Source organism: Malurus melanocephalus, unplaced genomic scaffold (assembly GCF_030028575.1).
Source record: "Malurus melanocephalus ecotype Western Australia unplaced genomic scaffold, MMel_1.1 scaffold_23, whole genome shotgun sequence".
In the NCBI taxonomy this organism is placed as follows: domain Eukaryota; kingdom Metazoa; phylum Chordata; class Aves; order Passeriformes; family Maluridae; genus Malurus; species Malurus melanocephalus.
Window position 1 is genome coordinate 1919744 of NW_026623255.1, and position 20536 is coordinate 1940279.

Here is a 20536-nt window from a genome sequence, read left to right on the forward strand (position 1 = left end):
ACTATTTGTTTTACTTACTAACTGCTTATTCCCAATTTTCAATTTCAACAAAATAATAAAATTGCAAGGAATACTGGAACCATGTTATTTCAGTAAGACCATTTTGGCTTTTGCAAAGGCAAGACCATATAAATGATAAAAAAATGAAGAGGAGAAACAGAACTAAACATTTGGAAATAAAATTRTGAAACAATACTCAATCTAGGAGTTTGTCTGCCTTATTCTGTGTTATCAAGTGTGTTGAAATTGGTTTGAAAGTTGGCTGGGGAAGAATTATGTGCATTTTCTAAATTCTGCACTGTAAACAAAGCAAACATAATGCAYAAGAACACAGAGCAAATTCAAATACCTAGCATTTATCCAGCAGTTAAATGAGCATTCAAAAAAGTCCTAATTTGAGTCTGCTTCCAAGTCTGTCTGTGTTTGTATCATCCCACTCCCAATTCTAAGAACTGCTGCTCAGTATTACAGAGGTTAAAACAAGCAAACAAGTCAGACCTGGAAACTTTTCACAGAAGTAGGAAGCCAGCTAATGAGGGGATTTTATGCATAACCAACTAAATGAAGCTACAGTGTGAACACCCACCTCAACATACATGAGATAATCCATAGAATCCAAGACATAAGCACCTAGAAAACCTGACTGCATGAGTTCTGCTWAAGGCAATGTTTGTTGAAAATTTATGCATCTCCATCAAACTGAAATGCAATCATGCCAATGCAGATGCCTCTCCCTGCTGAAACAAACTGCTTGCTCCCACACTTTAGCAAAAAACCTGCATTCTATGCAATCCCTAATCCAGCCCTTGAGAATAAAACAGGATTATATCAATATGACAATAAAAAGTAAAGTTACATTTTAATATTAAAGAGAGGGAAGCTTGGATACATATTAAATCTGTACCAAGGCCAAGAAGAAGAGTCATATGATATGGCTTCCAGTCCAATTTAAACACAAAACTACTTCAAATTACTACTTTAAATGCAAAGCATTTTAAAAGGCTATGGAAGAACAAATCAAAATCTTWAGATGGTATAAAAACTAACTGTGCAATCATGTTTCACAATTTTTAAAAAGAGAAAGCAAAGACCCCATGAACCCCAGTAACATCTGCTCGCTGTTACAAAAATAAATCAGTTTCATATGCCTATACTTAAGACTCATTTCAGACACCAAGTTTTAGAAAGTATGAAAATTTTGTCAAKTTACTTATCACAAGTAGAATAAAATCAAAACAGAAGTGGGCAGAAGTACCTCTAGAGCGACCACTTTTGTTTCCAATTTTGGAAACTTTACAGCAATGAACATGAACTGTCCYTCAAAAGAGGAGGAGGTAAAACAAGCGTGCTTGTTCCCTCTAAATGATACCAGTGAATAGCCATCATCAAATATCTTCTTTYAAAGGTTATTAATCAAACTGCCTAATGAAAAGACCCTATTCCAAGTGACAAGAGRCCAACATTTTAGGTAACAGGAAAAGGAGCTTTAATACACCAACTTTTGCCTAATGCCAGCTTGCTTTAAATATCTAAGCTTTGAAATACAGAGCAGGCATGAGAAGATCCTAYATAATTTTCCTAGGTTTTGCCGGGGTCTTTCTAGGTCTTCTAATATCTTTCAGCCACAAATACCAAAATAACTCTAAACAACGTTAATAAAATTCATCAGAATTCAACTACCCTTTCAATATAYACAGAAATGAAACACACAGTACTCACACCACTCTGTTCACATTAGTTTTTCACACATTTTATGCTTTTGCACCCTTGCCTTCATTTCGAGGCTTGTTCCTRCCTGTTGTTTCCTCCAATTCTCATGCTTTGTGGTACATAAAATGAGTCCACATAAACAGCCCTCAAATTCATACAAATCTGGCAGAAAAAACAAGTGTATGTTCTGAGAATATGATAAACAGCTATTGGTAAGGAATGGCACTGCCCTCTGCAAGAAATTCAACAATCACTTTGATGGTCAAAAAACCTCATCCATTTCATTTGGAAGAAATCAACCATGCCATAAAGAACTATGCCAGCCCATTCCCTTCTGTCTCAACAAATCTTATATTCTTCCTCCAGCCAGCAGAAGCCTATATTGGTAGATATGTATACAAGAGAAAGAACTGCATGAAGAATCACCTAGCAGAGAAGGACTGAGTTACACTTAGAAAATCAAAAGTTAAAATAATAACACTGTTACACTGAGAAAAGTATTTTTATGTATATAAAGATATTTGTCATCAACTAGCATCTGAATTATCTTCATGATTAAGAGGTAAACTGAAGCTTTTGGAAGAAAGAATTATAACTGATTATAACATATTTAAGAAATATGTTRCAACTCATCTTTTAGGCAATATTCACGTGATTAAATATATATGCAGGTTTATTGCACATATCAGTATGCAATACTCTCTCAATTTCATTTATCATAAAAGCTTATTCAAAATGTTGTCAGCCAAAATTAATTTATTTGTAGACTAAGAGTCAACTAGTGTTGTGAAATTCACAGGTAGGAAGAGTATTTTCTCCTTCCCATTATCTGATGATTACTTTTAGGAACACAGATAATGACTGTGCTAATAATCTCTACGCCACATTTTTTTAAAGTAGAATATATACATTACAGTTATTTCCAATAAAACAAAAGCCAGTCTGCCCATATATTTTTATTATTATCAACAATAATCCCAAGATGAATTTTACTCCATGTTTCTCAGTAGTATTTGCTGCTAAGTGTTTAGTCACTGGAATCTAATAGTAAGAGAGAAACATTCAACCACACCTAAAAACTACATAGATCACGGTTTAACTGGCCTTGGATAGTGTACGTATCATGACATTCAATATTATCAAATCATAGTTAATTATTTATGTATTTACTTACTAAGAATCAACAATGTTTTTAATTGCTATAAAACATATTCAACACATTTCACTGTGATAAAAATGTCACTTTTTTAGAATCAGATCAAACCAATTCAGAAGCGTCTTATTTAAGTTACAACACATATTTCCAGAAAGGGAATCTTAAAGATGTGATGTTATACACAGATACTAAACAAGTCTGAGAATCAAATCTGTACCGTAGCCAGGAATGGGAGATAACCTGTCAATACAGAGAGTAAAAAGAAAAGTATAACAAAAACATTGCTTAGAATCAAAAATCCTGCCTGAAGTATAGAGACTATGAAATTGAGGACATTGATGTGTGCTTATCTGTGGTATTAAAAATGTGCATTTTAGAAAAYAGTTCAATACTAAAAATCCGCAGTAAAAGTAAATAGACTGACAACAAACAATTCACCTCTAGGACAGATCTCATTGGTAACAAACTTTCCTTAAAGTCCATTTAAGTAATCACCATGCATTTAAAGAATTTGAAATAAATTTGAATTAGGTCTYAAAATGTACTAACTTTACACAGGAAGTTCTGGACAGCAGTATACTATCTAAAAGTAAGACTAAGGTAAAATAAGAACATCCATGAAAGTGCAATAGAAAAAGAAGCTATTCCTTAGTGATCAAACAGCAAAAACTGTGGCATTTAAAACAAACCTTTTATTTTTAAAGGTCAAAAATTAACATCCTACAGCCTGAGAACTTACCATCTCTTTGACAAATAGTCAAGAAAAATCATATGACATTGTGTGCTACACTAAGAATTTTGGTAATCGAAAGAAGATAGTTATAAATCAATTTGTCAAAAAAAATCCTATATTCATAGATATTCTCTATGGTAATCTCATGGTTTTGCACTGTTTCRTATAATGTAACTTGAGAGATAAGGCAACAAAATATCTTTGATAGGTTTAGTTATGAAAACCGAAGACTATGTTTGTAGTCAAGGACATTGTAAGCAYTGTTCACCAATACCTGTCTAAAGCAGTTCAAACTAGCATAGCTTCTACATTCCTTGGTAATGSTATCAGCAGAAGTTACAGAAAATTATTAAGCATGCGCTACCTAAACATAAAATTACAGATCTGAGCAGTTTCATCCTCGAGAATTAAATGCAAAGTTAAAAAAAAAAAGTTGTTGCTCACCATAGAAGAACTTTTTAATAAGTTTAATTAGCACCAACCCTTTAGAACAGGACATTTCTTTTCAGTATTAGAAAACTAACAGAATAAGATAGCATCTAATATAGTTTATTCATCTCTTGCCAAATGTTTCCAGTACAGAAGCTGAAAAATACAATGATTTTAATTAATCTAATGATTGAATGCGATGAGCATTTATTCTTCTCATTGAAGCCAACAGGAGTTACTAAAGCTGGGCAGCTTTGAACAGAAGGACAGTTTACATACTTACAACTTTTGGTAAGTAACTCTAAGGTATCTACATGTGAAAACATTGGTCTCTGGAAATCTGCATCTCTCTAGTGACAGCACACCTTCAATTCCAAAACTGAAATCCTTATAAACTGATATATCCATGACAAATAGACTTATTTTGGCTTTATGTAGTGCTGGGGAAGCACATGGTGCTAAGCAATTTTTTTAAAAAGTGCTAAATCCATACTGCAATTTCTACCCCAAAGAGTTGAAAGGGCACAAGCTGTAAAGCACAGGAAATGCAAAACACAACACAACACAGACAGAATGACAAGTGGTTGGTATTACTGAAATGCGTTACAAAGTAAGTGGATTTTCAGGACTTTTTTTGAAGGAGGATAGTGAAGGATCTTTACGTACGTTAATTGGGAGGCTGTTCCATGTGTAGGAGGCAGCGTGGAAAAAGACACAAAGTTGGGAGTGAGCAAAACAGACAAAAGGGGAATTAAGAGCGATGCTTGGGAAGTGCTGACGGTAAAGGAAATGAGGACCAAGGTTAAGCCAGAACCAAGAGTGCCTTGAACATGACCAACTTAATGCAAGGGAGGACAAAATTCCTGGCAAAGGCTTAAGAAGCAAGGAAACATGGGCAATTATATAGGAAAGGAGAAATGATTTGTGCAGCATGTCCCATAGAAAAAAACAAAAACACAGGAGAGAGTTAGGAAGTGGGAGACCAGTTCATATCAAATACCTCATTGTAACAAACATTTCAGTCTTAAATAATTCAAAATAATTAATTTCACTGAGATTATATCCAATACCCAGCCATATGAGAGGAGTGGCAAGAATATCAAACWGCAGTGATTCTTCATCTAAAGCTGTAAAATATGTGAAAAATCACTATGTAGTGTAAAAAACACATGCCTAAAATAAAATTTAATGGAAAAGGTTAGAAAAAGAATGTGTTTAAGATACACGGCAATAAAYGTAGCAGTAAAATGTGCTTGGGTAAATTAATTTAATGCACAAATAAATTCTGTCATACAGAGGTTTAGCTGATGCACTTCTCTTCACCATCACTGCCACCAGTTATGTGAAATACACAAACTCTCAGTGTCCATTGAACTTTGATGAATAAAACTTTCAAAGTACAGAACTGCTAGCTGATAAAAGAAATAAAATTAAATATCCTTTGAGCTTTTGAAGGGGAATTACCATGGCTTTACTTGTTCTGAGCCAAAAGTGTGTTTTTGAAGGTCTATTTTCCTTTCAATTAAAATTCTGAATTTTTTACAAGCTCAAGAGCCAAGTATGAAGAAATTGAGCAATTTGTCCCTAACATTTGTCATAGAAACATCTATATTACTGAAGCTTTCAAAAGTAATACTGGGATTTATATTACCACTTCCTTTCCTTGCCAGTGTTTTCAAAGGAATCATAAACATATTGGTTACACTTAGTAAGTGCTGGATATCTTTCAGGTTTAAACACAAATCCAAGTCCAAGCAACTTGCATCTTATCAATAGATGTGGATGTTGAACATTTGCATCTGAATTCAAGTCCCAATGTCACTGATGTCCACCTCTACAAGAGACTAAACCAAATAATAACGTATTTTGCTGGAAACTTAAAAACAGACATGTAAGTCTACTTCTCTTCCATGTAATGAGAGTCTATAGGCSCAATCAGCTTTCTTATTTGTCATTTTATTTCCACTCATACTGTCACAAATTCTCTATTTAGGATATAGATGATTGAATACTGGTCACTTGCACATCTCAGTGAGAGGATTCATCAAAGCAGTCCCTCTCCTTTTTTTATGTGTGTGTGTCTGCATGTGCAAAATGTGAGGAAAAAAGTACTAAATCCATTTCCAAACACTGTTTTAGAAGACGTCAATTTAGGAATGCTTTCTCTAACTCCAACTAATCTTGAAGGAAAATCCTTTTCACTTCAAAACCCAATCTGACCTAAAAAAATATCTACATAGTCTTTGGCAGGCTTTAAAGTGTAAAAGCAAAAGAATTATCAGTTAGACCCTTAATTACAGAGCAGGAAAATAATGTATCTCTGCCTGTATGAAGGTACATTACACCCRCATCAGTTTGAACAAGCTCTTACAGCACTACCTCAAACACTCAGGAAAATCTGTACTTACCCACAAATCATGCTCAGCATAATCAAACAGCAGCCAAACCTTTCTGTCACTGTGAGAAAGGAAAACCTTCTGCAATGCAATCACGTTTGGGTGCTTCARCTCTCGTAAAAGCTGCAGAGAAACAGAGAAGCTCTTGTTACTTCTGTGCTTGTTAAGAAAAGCAAACACAGCAACAAAACCACTGAACAGGTCAAAGAGGAAACAAGTAATTCCAAAACAAGCCCTAAAAGGAAAGATGCCAGTGATTCAAACACATGATCTTCTAAACATCAAAATCAGRATGTACACAGCCTTGGTGGCATGCAATGCTGTTCTGCCAGCACAGCTGCCCATCACTACCTACCTTTCCCTGTCCCCAGTTCAACACAGCTGCCCATCCCATCTATTCATCCTGCTTGTTGTCAGTGCCTATTTCTAAAGAAGTTATCACACACAAATGTAAYTGTTTTCTTATCAAAGCTGAACATCAGCATTTAAGGATGCCAGAATGAAGCTTGTGCAGCTGGCCCAGTTCTTTCAGGACAACACAGTTCTTGATCACCATGTAATGATTTTATTACTAGTCATTATGTTTTGCTTTGGATCCCTACCTCACTTGCCTCAAAGGATTCTGGTCACAGAACATAATGGTATTTTCAAAAAAAAGTTTACCAAAATGAGTTTTCTACTGGTTGTTTTAACTGCTATCCTGTAATCCAGAAATAATCCCAAATTTATTTATTGCTTGCCAGAAAGAAAACTAGGTCTCATCACCAATTAGACAGAACATTAAAGCAGGCACTGCTGCAGAAGTCATCCTTCTGCCAGATTAAATCAGTCTCAGGAGGAGCTGGGAAGTGGTACTCCCAAAAACATAATTTCCATGGACTCACTTGTAGTCACAAGAATGATTGATCATTTCTGTCTTATCAGAAATTGCTTGCATCTGCAGCACGAGTATATACATTGCCAAGAATCAATTTATGATGGCGAAACAGTAAACAGAGTAGGTTCCAAGGCACATTTCASAGAAATTAATCTTTCCTTTTCTCACCCTACAGCAAAAGATTCAAGATGTTTATTTGAGGGGAAATTAAAAAAAAAAATACTAATTTTAAATTATATTATCTTTTGACTGTACAGACATCTGTCAAAACAAGAAMTCTATAGAATATCATAGCTGCTTAAATGCGTTCCAGTTTTCCAGCAAATTAAATAATTTCAATGTTGTTTTTACCCTGCAGAAAGTGTTTTTTTTACTTTTTTTCTTTCCCTAACCCCAAGCCTCCTTTTCTCCAAGCCAAACAAAACCAGGTCCCTCACTGGCTCTTTATAAGACTTGTTCTTTGTTACACGCTGGCTGTCAAGGCTCAGTACTTCAGCAGCCAGAGACAGACCAAGGAAATGYTGGTTCTAGGAGAACAACACATCACATCAAGAATGAGAGCTCTGTTCTAGCTATGCTGGACTTGCAATGGTKTTCCACACCAACTAGAGGAGGTCAAAAATGATAATGTAGGATATAAGGGATGAGCGTGAGCCACAAACCCAAACTGTTGGTCAGATTTATGTTTAAAACCATCCCAYCTAGAAACAGACTACAGCAGAAGAGAGAGTGACCAAACTGATGTGACTCATAGGTATTTGAAGAGTGGAGATGAGGGAACTCATTCTAAAAGCACTGGAAAGATGTGATCAGAAAGGAATATAGGACACAACCAAACACACAGCTGTGGAAATCAAAAAACAGCAAATTTGAGACAAGCGTTTCAATGACAAGTTATCAATCTAAGGCAGTGCTAAAAAGAAATGAGGGACTTCAGAAACTGCATTCTCATTAAAGCACAGGTGGAAGCCAACAACATGAAAATTATAGCAAAGGGGATATAGCAAAGGTACTTTCATCAGATTGCATTTACCACCTACCCTAACAACTTTTGTTTAACTAGGATTTTGTCAGTATTTACATCCTACACATGCCACATATATCTAACAGATAAGTGATGCACCTTCTCTGATACAGTTCTTATGTCCATGCATCACCACAAATGCCTGTACAAACGAGCATTTTAGTCCTACCACAGGAACAACTCGAGGGATGTGGTAAATAATTGTCTACAGTTTTCCTGCTGCAGATTGCTGTATAAACTTTAAACAAACAGAACAGATAAATGCAACATAATACCAACATTATTTTCTTAGGTCTTCTGCAGAAGTAAATCAGTGTAAGACTTGGTTAATTTAAGCCTRAATTTAGAAGGAAGAAATTAATACACTGTCCTAGTAATTGAAAGATTCCAGTGCACTTGACAACATCTTGAATTAAAAGATAACAACCTGAACATAAAAAGAATCTSCAATTACTAGAATTTATTACTAAATGAACACACCATCMTATTTTAATAGTAATAYAGCCTAATGTTCTTCTAAAMTTTAAGTTCCTTCATACCCAACKTGARGTAAAAATCTAATAAAAACCTGTGTCTCRGTTACAATACATTTCTTTCTTGTAGCAGCACACAAAGCAGTTTAGATAGAAASACATTCAGAAGGACTTCATGGTGAATTGTCAACATTTGTGCAACTTCAACAGTCCTGTGCAATGTCTTGCATTTAAACAATTACAAACATTACAATGATTATTATTAAAATCACTAAAATTATTATCAAGAGAATTGTACAAGCATCTTTGCTTATCACCTTTCTTAGCTTTTTTAGCCACAGCCTTAAGTTTAAAATTTWGCTTTTGGATTGCCCAAATAGCACGGAACAGCTTCTAGGATTCCCAGATGGCTATCTGCTATATGCAGAATTGCTACTAATTTCTTCAGTTCTCTGATGAATAACAAGTTCTCTGTGATAGAGACTGTGAGAATTTCCCTCACAAGTGAATGCCTCTTAYAGCAGGGGAAGGAGAAGGTCATGATGTGAAAGTCTCTGATGCCCGGGAAAAAGTTAAGTTGGCAACAACACAGGTACAGAAGCTTGAAGCACTGGAAATGTGAAGTGTCAGTAGAATGCAGAGGTGGACTTTGCATGGAAAATAAAAGTAAAGAGTAAAGGTTGTCTAGCCAGTAGAGAAGAAGCACCAGAGAGTGTACAAGATTAAGGAAGTAAAAGTRGGATATCATAAAACATAAAGACAAAAATAAAAATCTGAAATATTTTACCTCATGCGTTAATAATAGTTACTATATTGATCATGGAATGAACGAACACATGGATAATAAAACTGCCTCACATTTAAGAGAGTATAAATTAGCACAAGYAAATACAAGCAAAACTCAGAGATGGTATCAGATGATTAGTAAATACATACATACATTCCAAAAAGGGACACAAAGAAGACAAGACATTTGGAGACCTGTGAATCCAAAGCACACAGAAAACAAATTTTGAAATAATGAACATAAAGAAAAATGTGTGAATAACAAACTATCCTGACTTTCTTCTCTGATGATTGATTTTCTACACAAGCAGAAGATCTGTGCTCAAATTTCAACCTCATAATAGTTTTAAGTACTTTATCAGATGGGAAAGATAACAACTGGAATATGTTCAAGAATGAGCAAGAAATTACCGAAAAGGTCAGCTGATAATGGGGCACATTTCAAGGTAAAGTAGTTCTACATACTAACTATTTGGGGGTTACCAAAGAACAAGTATTGTGTTTGTTAATAAAAACCATCTTAGTATCAACATCAYGAGTGTGAATGAAATTATCCAATTAAATAAAGGCAGAATTCCCAAGGAAGAAAAGGAATGTGATAATGCACCATCTTTTATGCTACTTTATTCTGTGACTAAGTAAACAAAGAATAACAAAAATGAGATTAGCAGTACAAAATCTGAATGCACGCATTTGAAAACTAACCCAAGAACTCCTGCTCTAGACTGCAAAGTCATMAGGTACAAGTGACAAAAAGGTAGAACTGGATTGCCATGAAAAAAAGAAGAAAATTAAGAGGGTAAATCTGATATTAGATATCCCAGTTGAGGTATTCACAGGAGAGAGAATGGGATACATTGATATTAATACATAAAAGGCTTCTGTGATAATTTTTTTAATACTATATGCAGGGTTTTTTTCTCAAACATCTCCCCCTCCACACCCACACAAAAGATCAGCTCACCCAGGGAGAGGCAAAGGGTGACCAAAGGAGCAAAACAATCTATCCCTCAACAGGGAATTCTCRTTTACTGTAACGGGTCAAATACTGAAAGGAAGTAAGATGGATACCCACTAAAATACAAAGACATGAGCATCAATGACRGAAGAAATCATTACACTAGATTATAAGAATGGCTGAAGACAGAGAGACAGCTAATAAGAGATAAAATTACCCTGCAAGATAGCATCTCATGAACAGGAWGGTTCAGGAATATCTTCTCAACAACAGGGAAAATAGCATATTTGCTTCTTGCTCAACATTGGTAAACAAGTTCACTTGATAAATTTGACGTTAAGTCAGCCACTAGATTCACTAGATAGATGCCTCTGCAGTACGTGCTTTTGCAGCAGCCTTCATGAAAAATGGGTTTAATGAGGTTTTACTGATCACCTCCAGGAGATGGAAAAGATGATTGACAGCGAGCTCCTACAGCAATTTGGTTTAAACTCTTGAACTGAGCCTGCAAATCWATCACCATATAATGCAAATTCCTTTTATGTGAGGTAGACTAGCAACTAGGAAGTCTCCTGCTCTTTTGAGATATGTAAAGTTCTCCCTTTTTCCTCCCAAAGAGACAACTTCTGTGAATGGGAGAAGAGCTGCAGTGTTACAAATATAAAAATGATCTTAGCACATTTAAAAACAAGTCAAACAGTACATGCCTCAAGAAATAAATCTCTCACAGAAATACTTTTTTACACCACAGGATGAATAATGCTTTCTAGCWACCACTTACAAAAGCAGGGTGAGGACAGACACTTTCATCTCACTGTGAAGGAAACCTAAGAAAAATTAGAGAAAAGAGAAAGACAAACAGTGCTCTCACTACTGACACTAGTAAATCTTGTAGCAAACATGTATTTCTGTGTCAGTGATGACAAAACGCATAACCATSTTCAGAAATTTATTCAGAGGGCAATCTCATCTAAGAGGTATACCTACCTTTCACACAGTTTATGTCAGTCTTTTGATCTATGTACTTAAACTCATTCGGAACAGTCCTGGTAGTTTCTTTGATGGAAATGCACACTGTACTGCCTTTAACCATTTTCAAGGTTGGAACCAAAATYTTAAACAGAGGAAAATGTGGATCACAAGAAATCACAGGAAAGACCAAAGCATAAGGCTGATTGCTCATAAAAGCAATTGCACACTGTAGAATTTTAAAGCCGCCTCTTGTGCGATGAATATATCTGAAGCCTCTAGGGTCACTGAAGTTGTTTTTTGATTGAAACTGGGATTTTCAAAGGAACAAAGATAATCATTTTACTTCTTCAGAAGGTCTTGAAGAATTCCAACTGGTTTAGATATTATTAATCAATACTAGATCTTCTCCTCCATGTTATTAATATTATCCTTTCCACATAAAGCMTCTGCTGCCTATTATCAAGCTCATGCTGCAGCTTTTCCCTCAGGGAGGTATATATGGGACTCCCAAAATAAATCAAATAAAAAAACCCAGGAAGCTATTCATTTTATTAAATGTGTAAGAACAATCCTTTGCTAGCTGCGCAAATAGTAGAAAACTACTCAAAATTCAGCTTTGTTTAGTGATCCAGTCAATTCTGAAGTTTGGGATTTTCCAGTTTGGATTCCCTTTTTYACTTGGAGAAATTACAGTTACAGAAATTACAATTACAGTGACTCCACAATTGAAGTACCAAAAGTCTTTATAGTAACACCTTCAAACTGAGCAGGTAGGGAGGGTTTGTTTCCAGCTTTAAGCTGCCCATAGCTGACACTTATATAAAAGGTCTCAAAGAGATAAATGCAGGCAACATAAAAATGGACATGGACATACATAGATATACACAAAAAAAAAATCATACAAAGAACCTAAGAAGAAAGGTAAAAGTTTAAACACTAGCTTAATCCTGTTTCAGAAAGTACAGAAGTACAGTAATATTCTTTGTACACTGGTCTGGCAAGGCCTGTCTTTGGGCAGCCTTTGGCATGCAAAACCAAGCAGGGGAGGCAGAGCATTATTATTTGGCAGGCCAAAAATTAACAACTGCCATTCTTACGCAAAGTCCTAGGAGTGCTGCCTGAGTTTACAAGRCACACTCCAAAATTAACAAGCTAAAATATTTCAAAGAAGACTCCAAGCAGAGTCCACATAGACTCTCTTCTTCCCTCTAATTCTCCTATACATGCATCCGATTTTCACCAGTTTGATCCCAAGCAATCCCTCATATTCAAAGATCCCTCTTAGTATGCTCTAYACATTCTTCAACCTTCACACTTGGGTTCCCTTAAAGCATGGAGTCCCCAAACTTCGAGGGCTACAAACTACCAGAAGAGAAATATCAAGTACATTTTTTTTAAAAAAGGAAGACAACGAAGATAATCAAGCCAGTAAATTGTCAAATGTCAAGACAGGAAGAAGACAAAAACTTGCCCCACCCTCCTCCTATGAGAAGGATTAAGAAAGTATTTATTCTATAAATATTTTCATTTCAGGAGCTGAAAATGGTCTGGCAYTGCTAAATAACATTATTATTCTGAAACAAAAGCTTGGCAAAAGACTTCTTGTAAGTATTACATTTTAACTAAACTAAAGAAATAGAAACTAGGATAACTGCATTTTCAATTCTTTAGGTTCCCAGGAAAAAAAAAAACCATATTTTTGGCATTTGTCTTGAAGCACATGGGCAGAAATACAAGTAGAAGAATTCTTTCCATTTCTTACTTACCAGTATCATATACCATRGAACAGACTTCTTAATAGAGAGAAAGGACTACTGCAAAAATACTACCAAAACCAAAAATTTCTTCATTTTCAACACAACTATATGAGAAAAAATCTTAATGCTGACATTAAGATCACACAATATCAACTTTGCTCCAGTGCACATATAAAATATATAATTGATTTTCATATGTTTTCTACAAAATACATGTGAATTATTATTGAATTTGTGCATCTTCCCTCAGGAAACCTCATTTCCTTTAGGACAATTGAATTCTATGCTCTCTCTTCTGTTAAAAGGAGTRGGGTATTTAATTTTGGTCAGTCTGGCAGAGATTTAGCAATAACCATTTTCATCCCAACTGAAAGGTATATATAAGTTAAAGTTCCGTCTCTACAGAGATTTTTCTCATTATTTGGCCTACAATAAAAGAACATCCAACCACTCAGATAACACCAACAACTAAATTGAAAACATCTATAGAATGTAACTTGCTAAAAAGTRATAGGGAATGTTTGCCCTTTGTGAAGGTTTTAAAATACCCTGAATTTGTTTCTAGGTTGACTAGAAATTTCTTCCRTTACTGAGAGGATAAAGAAATTTTCCATCAAACTAACAGAGACGCTTAAACCTAAAGCAATATTAAAATGTTACAATGGAGCACAGGGGATACAACACACATCTGTTTGCTAATACCTCTTCGAAATTCACAAATAGCATCACACCATTCCACAAACGTACACATTCAGTCTGAGGTTTTACACTGCAACTAATTTTCTCTTGCAGGTCTTATTCTGACATTTCCACACTTTTCTCAATTCCTGGCAATCAGTTATCACCTTGCTCTAGCACTGTATCTCTCCATGAATAAACAATTATGGCAACTGAGGTGCTACTGAACTCTTGAAGAAGGGCAAGTAAGATGAGTAGACATCAATTCTGATCAATCGTCCATTTTTCAAAGTAGATTTTCCTCGCAAGAAGACTTCAGAAAGAGAGATGACATATGAACCAGAGCAAGAGAAACTGTTTTAGCAAAGAACAGTCAAAAAGCATATTCCTCCAACCTCAATTAATTATGGCACCGCAGTGATGCATCTCTCAAGAGGTAATAAATTTCTAACCRACACAAAATATTGGGCAGGGATTSCAATAGTATCCTGCAAAGATAATAYTTTTACAGTCCATTTTCCCACTTTAGTCCTAAAGTTTACTTATTCCCTCTGCTTATCTGGCTTTTTCATTAACGTTTTGATTATTATACCATTTTTTCATTTTTGTGATAATCTGCCATTTTCCAGTTTATACAGTACAAACTGTATAAACATCAATTGTGAAACAAATTATTTGAAATTATCCTTAAAAAAAAAAAAAAAACCCTACATCTTGAAAAGCTTCCACCCAACAACTTCTTGTATCTGAATAGTGACAATGACCAGCCTCCCAGCTTGGTAGATATGTCTGTTGGGCTCAGAGAAAAGTATAGTTCTGTGCCTCCACTTCTGATCCTTAAGTTCTCTATCCTAAGGTATAAAAATTTCCCACATTTGCTAGAACGGGAGTGCATCAAGTGTGACAATGCTGAGCTGATCCAACACCTATACCCAAGATCCAAAGCCTCTGCCAAAACCACCTGTAAAATTCAGTGTGTGAGGGGTTCTCTCAGATGATGCATAACAGAYTTGGCTCCACAGTAAATTGGCTGTGATACTGCCAGCATCTCCTCTCAATCTGACAGCTCAACAACCAAAGCACTCCCATCAAGTGGGAAGCATGGCTTCTCCACTGCTCTGAACTGCTGAATGCAATGGGCACGGTGCCTGGAAGGACACAGCTCAAGCATTTCAGGACAATATTCCAGGTAAATAGAGGTAATGCCCTATAGCCTGAAGGAAGKAAAGTCCTGGAAAGAGTCAAAAAATGCAGTTTCGCAAGTGTGCTTGCTCCACGTTACAAATCCAACTTCAAATTTAAATCTACCCCAGCTTTTTAAAGGACTTGTTGTTTTTTTCAAGGTCAGGTGTGCTGCTACTGAGTACTGTCACATCCAAGTTCTCAACTTGCAGGCAATTATTTCTCCGATACAAAAATGTACAGGAATATAAATGAAGTGTTATAGTGACACAACAGTCAAAAAATAATTTATCATTTCCAATAGCATATTAAGAAGGCACTCTTCTGATAATACAAAGTATTAACACAACACTTTTGTGATTCAAAAACCATTTGGAAAACACCAACTAACTTGGCTTAACTTTGAATCCAGGGGCTGCATGCTAGATTAGGTATCAGCTACCTTGCATYGTGGTTTAGGAATGGCATTCTCCAGTTCAGTGTTCCCTCCAAAACCACTTCAAACCATGTACCACTCCCTCACTCCTCCCTCTTCCCCATCCCTTCTGGAGGGCTGCACAGGAGAAYTGAAAGCACAAAAGGCAAAAGATCACAGCTTGAGATAAGCAATTTACTGRAAGCAGCAATGAGATAAGAAACAATAACTGAAACAATATTAAAAGAGCATACAAGAGAGGTGAATGAYTCACATGCAAATGCTCRCTACCACATYACAGGGRGTCTTGACAGCAGGTGACCTCCTTACCCAGACCCAAAAGGTGCATGCTCTGAGAAACTCAAAAGAAATTAAATCAGGTGCCTATGCCCCAATCTGGACCAAACAAGAAGGTTGATCCAGCAATAAAACAGCAACCTATACACCATTTCCATGATGCTGAATCACAGAAACAACACATTTCTCACTCAGGAATAACAGAGCCTTGAAGATCCCATTATGCTTTCAGTGACAYTACTACGTGAAAATTGTATGTACTTTAGCATTTAAGGATTACAAGAAAATACTACATTCATACAGTTAATGTGGGAAAAGATAAAAGAAAAAAATAAATAAACTCCTAATGATTATGCTTTATATATACTCGTTCAGTATATATAGAATGAGTATATAYAAAGCATAATCATTAGGAGTTTATTTACTCCTAAATGAGTATAATATAGGAGTACATGAATATAATAAAGGAGTAATTTAGGAGTAAATAACTATGAGTTAACTATGAGACTAGGATGCAGGCATTTAGATACATAATTTATAGTTACAGCCTTCTTTAAAAAGAAAACGAAATCAAATAGAAGTATGATTTTTTTTTTTTAAATTAAGTATATTAAACCTCTGTTCCTTACAGGAATCAAGTTAAAGCCACTTTAGTTCTGAATGAYAGCATCCATTAAACTTTCATAAATTTCAACTGATGTGCTTTAATATCTTCGATGTCTTACCTCTACTTAAACAAGCTAATACACAAGCCTGTAGTTGCAAGTGTAAATTGAATCTAATACCACACTCCAAATGAGAAACATGCCTGCAGACAGGAGGAGATAATGTATTACTTTGGGGTTTTAACTTCCTTTTATTAACTTGGGTTTGTATAAATTAATGAAAGTTATGCATATAGTTTTAAAATCAAGTTTTTTGTATACTGTTTCCAGATAAGCTTAATTTAGAAATATCACCCTTTCAGAGTTTTTACTCAATAATTATTTCTATAATTAGTCTGTTGACAGTTATTTACAATAAATTCAGCATTTCACTCTGGAAGCACAACACTAGAACACTCTCAGTGTCCATTAACATGATTATCTCTTAAATTTGTTCTGCTTTTGCTCATASGTTTCCACTTTTTACCCAAGTTTTCTGCAATCCTTAGCCACACATTAGACAAATCTAATGTGCGAAGCAAGCTAAAACAATATTCACTGGCAGTCTCCCAAGCCATTAAAACGCCTACCACAAGATTCCTCTCATACTCTCATGATCAGACAGCAACTGGATAAAAAAAAGTCCATTTGTAATCTAAAGTCTGCTATTTCCTCACTCTTCTATTAAATATGAAATATTGTTCAATGAGACAATGAATGSAGCAAAATCATATTTCCCTCAATAAGGACCAATACAGTTCAAGGAAAGCTCAAATGGTGGCTTAATGCAAGTTATAAAATTCAGTGAGCAAAAAGATAAAAATAAAAACCAGAGATGGTAAATATGCTCTTTACAGCAACCCATAAGGACTCAGAACATCCATTTCGTATAAGAGCTTTGGAAATAACAGCAGTTATCAGATGAAGAAATTAGTAACTGGTTAATATTTACCAACATAAGAGGTCAAGCATGTGGCACTATGCATTTGTCTTCCACTGAATATAACCCTTCTTTAAAGCAACTTCTATTGCAAGCAAATGGGTAGTAAACTGACCTTTTGCCCAAGGCAGCAAAAGCCAAGTGGCCCTGAAAACAWCATACTACACTCACAATTAGACTTTCTTCCTAAGAACTGATTGCAGACACTGCCCCAGATGTTATGCAGAAATGACTAACTGGAAATCTCTCAAGACTCTCAAGACCTGCAACAGAACTCTTCCAGTATCTCATTAAGTATGCAATTAGCAGATTTTTCTAATCCCAGCTAAAATGACAGCATTCATTTATGTTCATCTTACCTCTGAAACAATTTTGAACTGCCTGAAGAAAAAGAAGTACGTCTTTCAGRAGTTAGGTAAATTTCTTACACAATAATGCCATGACCCACGAAGAATACAGCAAGCCATGTATGTCTATTGGTTCTAATTTTCTAGTCTGGGCACTAGYGAACAACTAATTATTCACAAACCATTTAGCCATTTATAAGAATACCACTGAAAAAAACCCCCACAAAATACATGTGCACCCAAAGTCAAAGAAGAGTTCCTGTACTTGATTTACACTGAAGACTCATTTCATGCCTGCCTACTATCCCACCCCTGAGGTAGCTGAGGCAAATACCAAGGAAAAGAACAGGTTGAACAGTGCACAGACAGTATGAGCCTGTTGTGATAYGAGCAATCAGCTTCCAGCAACCCACCGGATCAGGGATTTAAGAACCAGACACTATCTCCCATCAGTTGCCCTAGTTCTTCTTTTCTGATAAACACAGAGTAACAATGCCCTAATTAACATTCCATCTGTGATTTTAGACCTCCCACATCTACCTTCAGCCTCCCTCCCTTCCAACCCACAGATTCTCAGTCTATTTTGCCCCTGTTCATACAGAAGTACTTTTGAAGCACAAACCTTCTCTCTACCTTTACTAGTGCTACTGTATCCTTTCCCAAGTTGAAAGAGACCAGAACAGCGCAAGGACACTCATATGAACACACCAAGGATTTATGCGGTTGACCAAATCTGATTTGCTCTCAAGGCTTGACTTTAGAAACTCATTTGAAAATCATTCTAATGACTTTGAATTTGCATTTTTGACTGTTCCTAATCTTGGAGCTCTTTACAGAAGAGTGTCAAAGATTCTCCCCAGAATGTCAACCTGCACTGAAGTAATGATYGTACAAGAAGCCACTGCTAGGATAGCTTCTCTCCCATTTCCACTACATTAAAATTCAATGATGATAGACATAAACATAATTTTATTACACAACCTGCACAGTATTATGAGATCTTTTGCACTTCYGCACAGGTTAGCAAAGAAACAAAATCAGACTAAGCAATTTTTTATCATCAAACTGCCACCTGGTGCTTCATTTTCCCTTGGGGAAAAGAAAAAAAGCTATTTGAGCACACTCTGTAGAAAGACCTTTAGAGCTATTAAATGATGCAGGTCAGAAACAGCTCTGGCACTAAAACAAAGCACAAAATGCCCATTATTTTTCTCCTGCTTAATTCAGCCCTTGAGGAGAAGGCTGACTTCTTCTGGGGCAATGGACATGAAACYCACTCCAGAAAGAGCAGAGGTAGGAAGAAGGAGAAGGAAAAGCCAGTCAGGAGACCTATCCCAGGGAGAAGGAAATCAGCATGGAAGCCATCAGGAGGAAAGGGACACAGGTGCATCTTACCAGCTGCTGTGCTCAGCAACACTGTGAGCAGGAAAAAYGGCAGAGCTGGAATCAGAAGTAAGGATAGCTGCAAGACCTTGGAGAAAGATGATAGACCATGGGAAAAGGATACATGGACCACAGTATCAGTGGTAAGGAATGCAACTGTCTGGTGGAGGGGAGAAAAAATGTTGATGACGAGTGGGAAATGGAAAAAAAGAATGTAAACAGGAAGGATGGAAATGAAGGAAAAACAAAACTGAGGCAAAAGTAGTGGAGGGAAAATCAAAGGACCAATACAGAAAAGTGTCAAGGGAGAAGAGACACACAGAAATGTGTTCAACACAGCAAACACTCCTAATCTTGCCACAAAGACCAGAAGCCCACCAAACCTCTGGCAAAAGCAACCTCTTGTTCTCCTCTTTCAAGTATTAGTTCCCATGACAGTAAGGTTACTTAAGATGGCAGGCTGCATTGTGAGCAAGTCAGAAAAAAGAATCAAAAAATGAACCAGTGCAGGGAAAAGAAGGGGGCATAAGGAAGAAGCTTCCATTTCCAAGGATAGAAAATGGAAAAATATATAGTACTTGTCAATTCTTTTATTCTTTGAGCATGACTTTCAGGAATAAAATCAGTCAGAAGGGTTTGTATGAAAAGGGGTGGCAGAAAAAGAGGAGGGCTCAAAGTGTTTATCAAGGGTGATGAGAAAAACCTGGGACTGGCAATATGTGATACAACTGAACTGCTAAAATAAAGAAAACTCTCACTAAATCAGGTGAAAAAACTGCAGAAGCTGACTAAGATTTTATTACAAGCGCTCTAGAATCAAAAGAAGTAGCAAAAGTAATAAATATTGCTGCWGACAGACCCTGTGATAAAACAGGGAGATGCAAGGAAAATCAGAAACTGTATCAACAGAAGAAAAGCAAAGAGGAATGAAGTCACAAATGAGAAGCTATGAATACTTACACACCAGGTATTATAAGGAGGTCTAAGCAACAGAACAGGAAGGATACTACAGAAAGAAAATGTAAAATAAAGAAAAGGTTTGGAACAGAAATTAGAAACAACATTTGAAAAGCCAGGAGCCAGAGTCGGGATGACACGTAAAAGATTACAAGTTACATGCAAGGAGCTCAGTAAAAAGGATTTAAAACCCCTAGAATTAATATTTTTTTTCCTACTCAGACAGCAAATGTTTTACAATGGTTATTGAAATAACTGACTATAGTAAGACAYTTTGTCCCAATCAACATGTCACTACTATACAATAGGATAACTCAGCCAAAAAAATCTAAGAAGAGCAACATGCACTTTGTTTCCACTCATTATTACATTTTCCACAGTTAGATAAAAATCAAAACAGCACGTCCTTTATCAGAGAGGGA

The 20536-nt window shown here is 36.0% G+C and overlaps 1 protein-coding gene across 2 annotated transcripts in view; it reads right to left on the bottom strand.

Annotated features, from left to right (window-relative positions):
• The window catches only part of CDK19 (cyclin dependent kinase 19), a 121714-nt gene that overhangs the window by 69859 nt on the left and 31319 nt on the right, over nucleotides 1–20536 (bottom strand). For both annotated transcript variants that reach the window (XM_057390182.1, XM_057390183.1), the window contains exon 3: nucleotides 6437–6547. In XM_057390182.1, the coding sequence (XP_057246165.1) occupies nucleotides 6437–6547 (111 nt within the window). The remainder of the gene's footprint in view (nucleotides 1–6436; nucleotides 6548–20536) is intronic.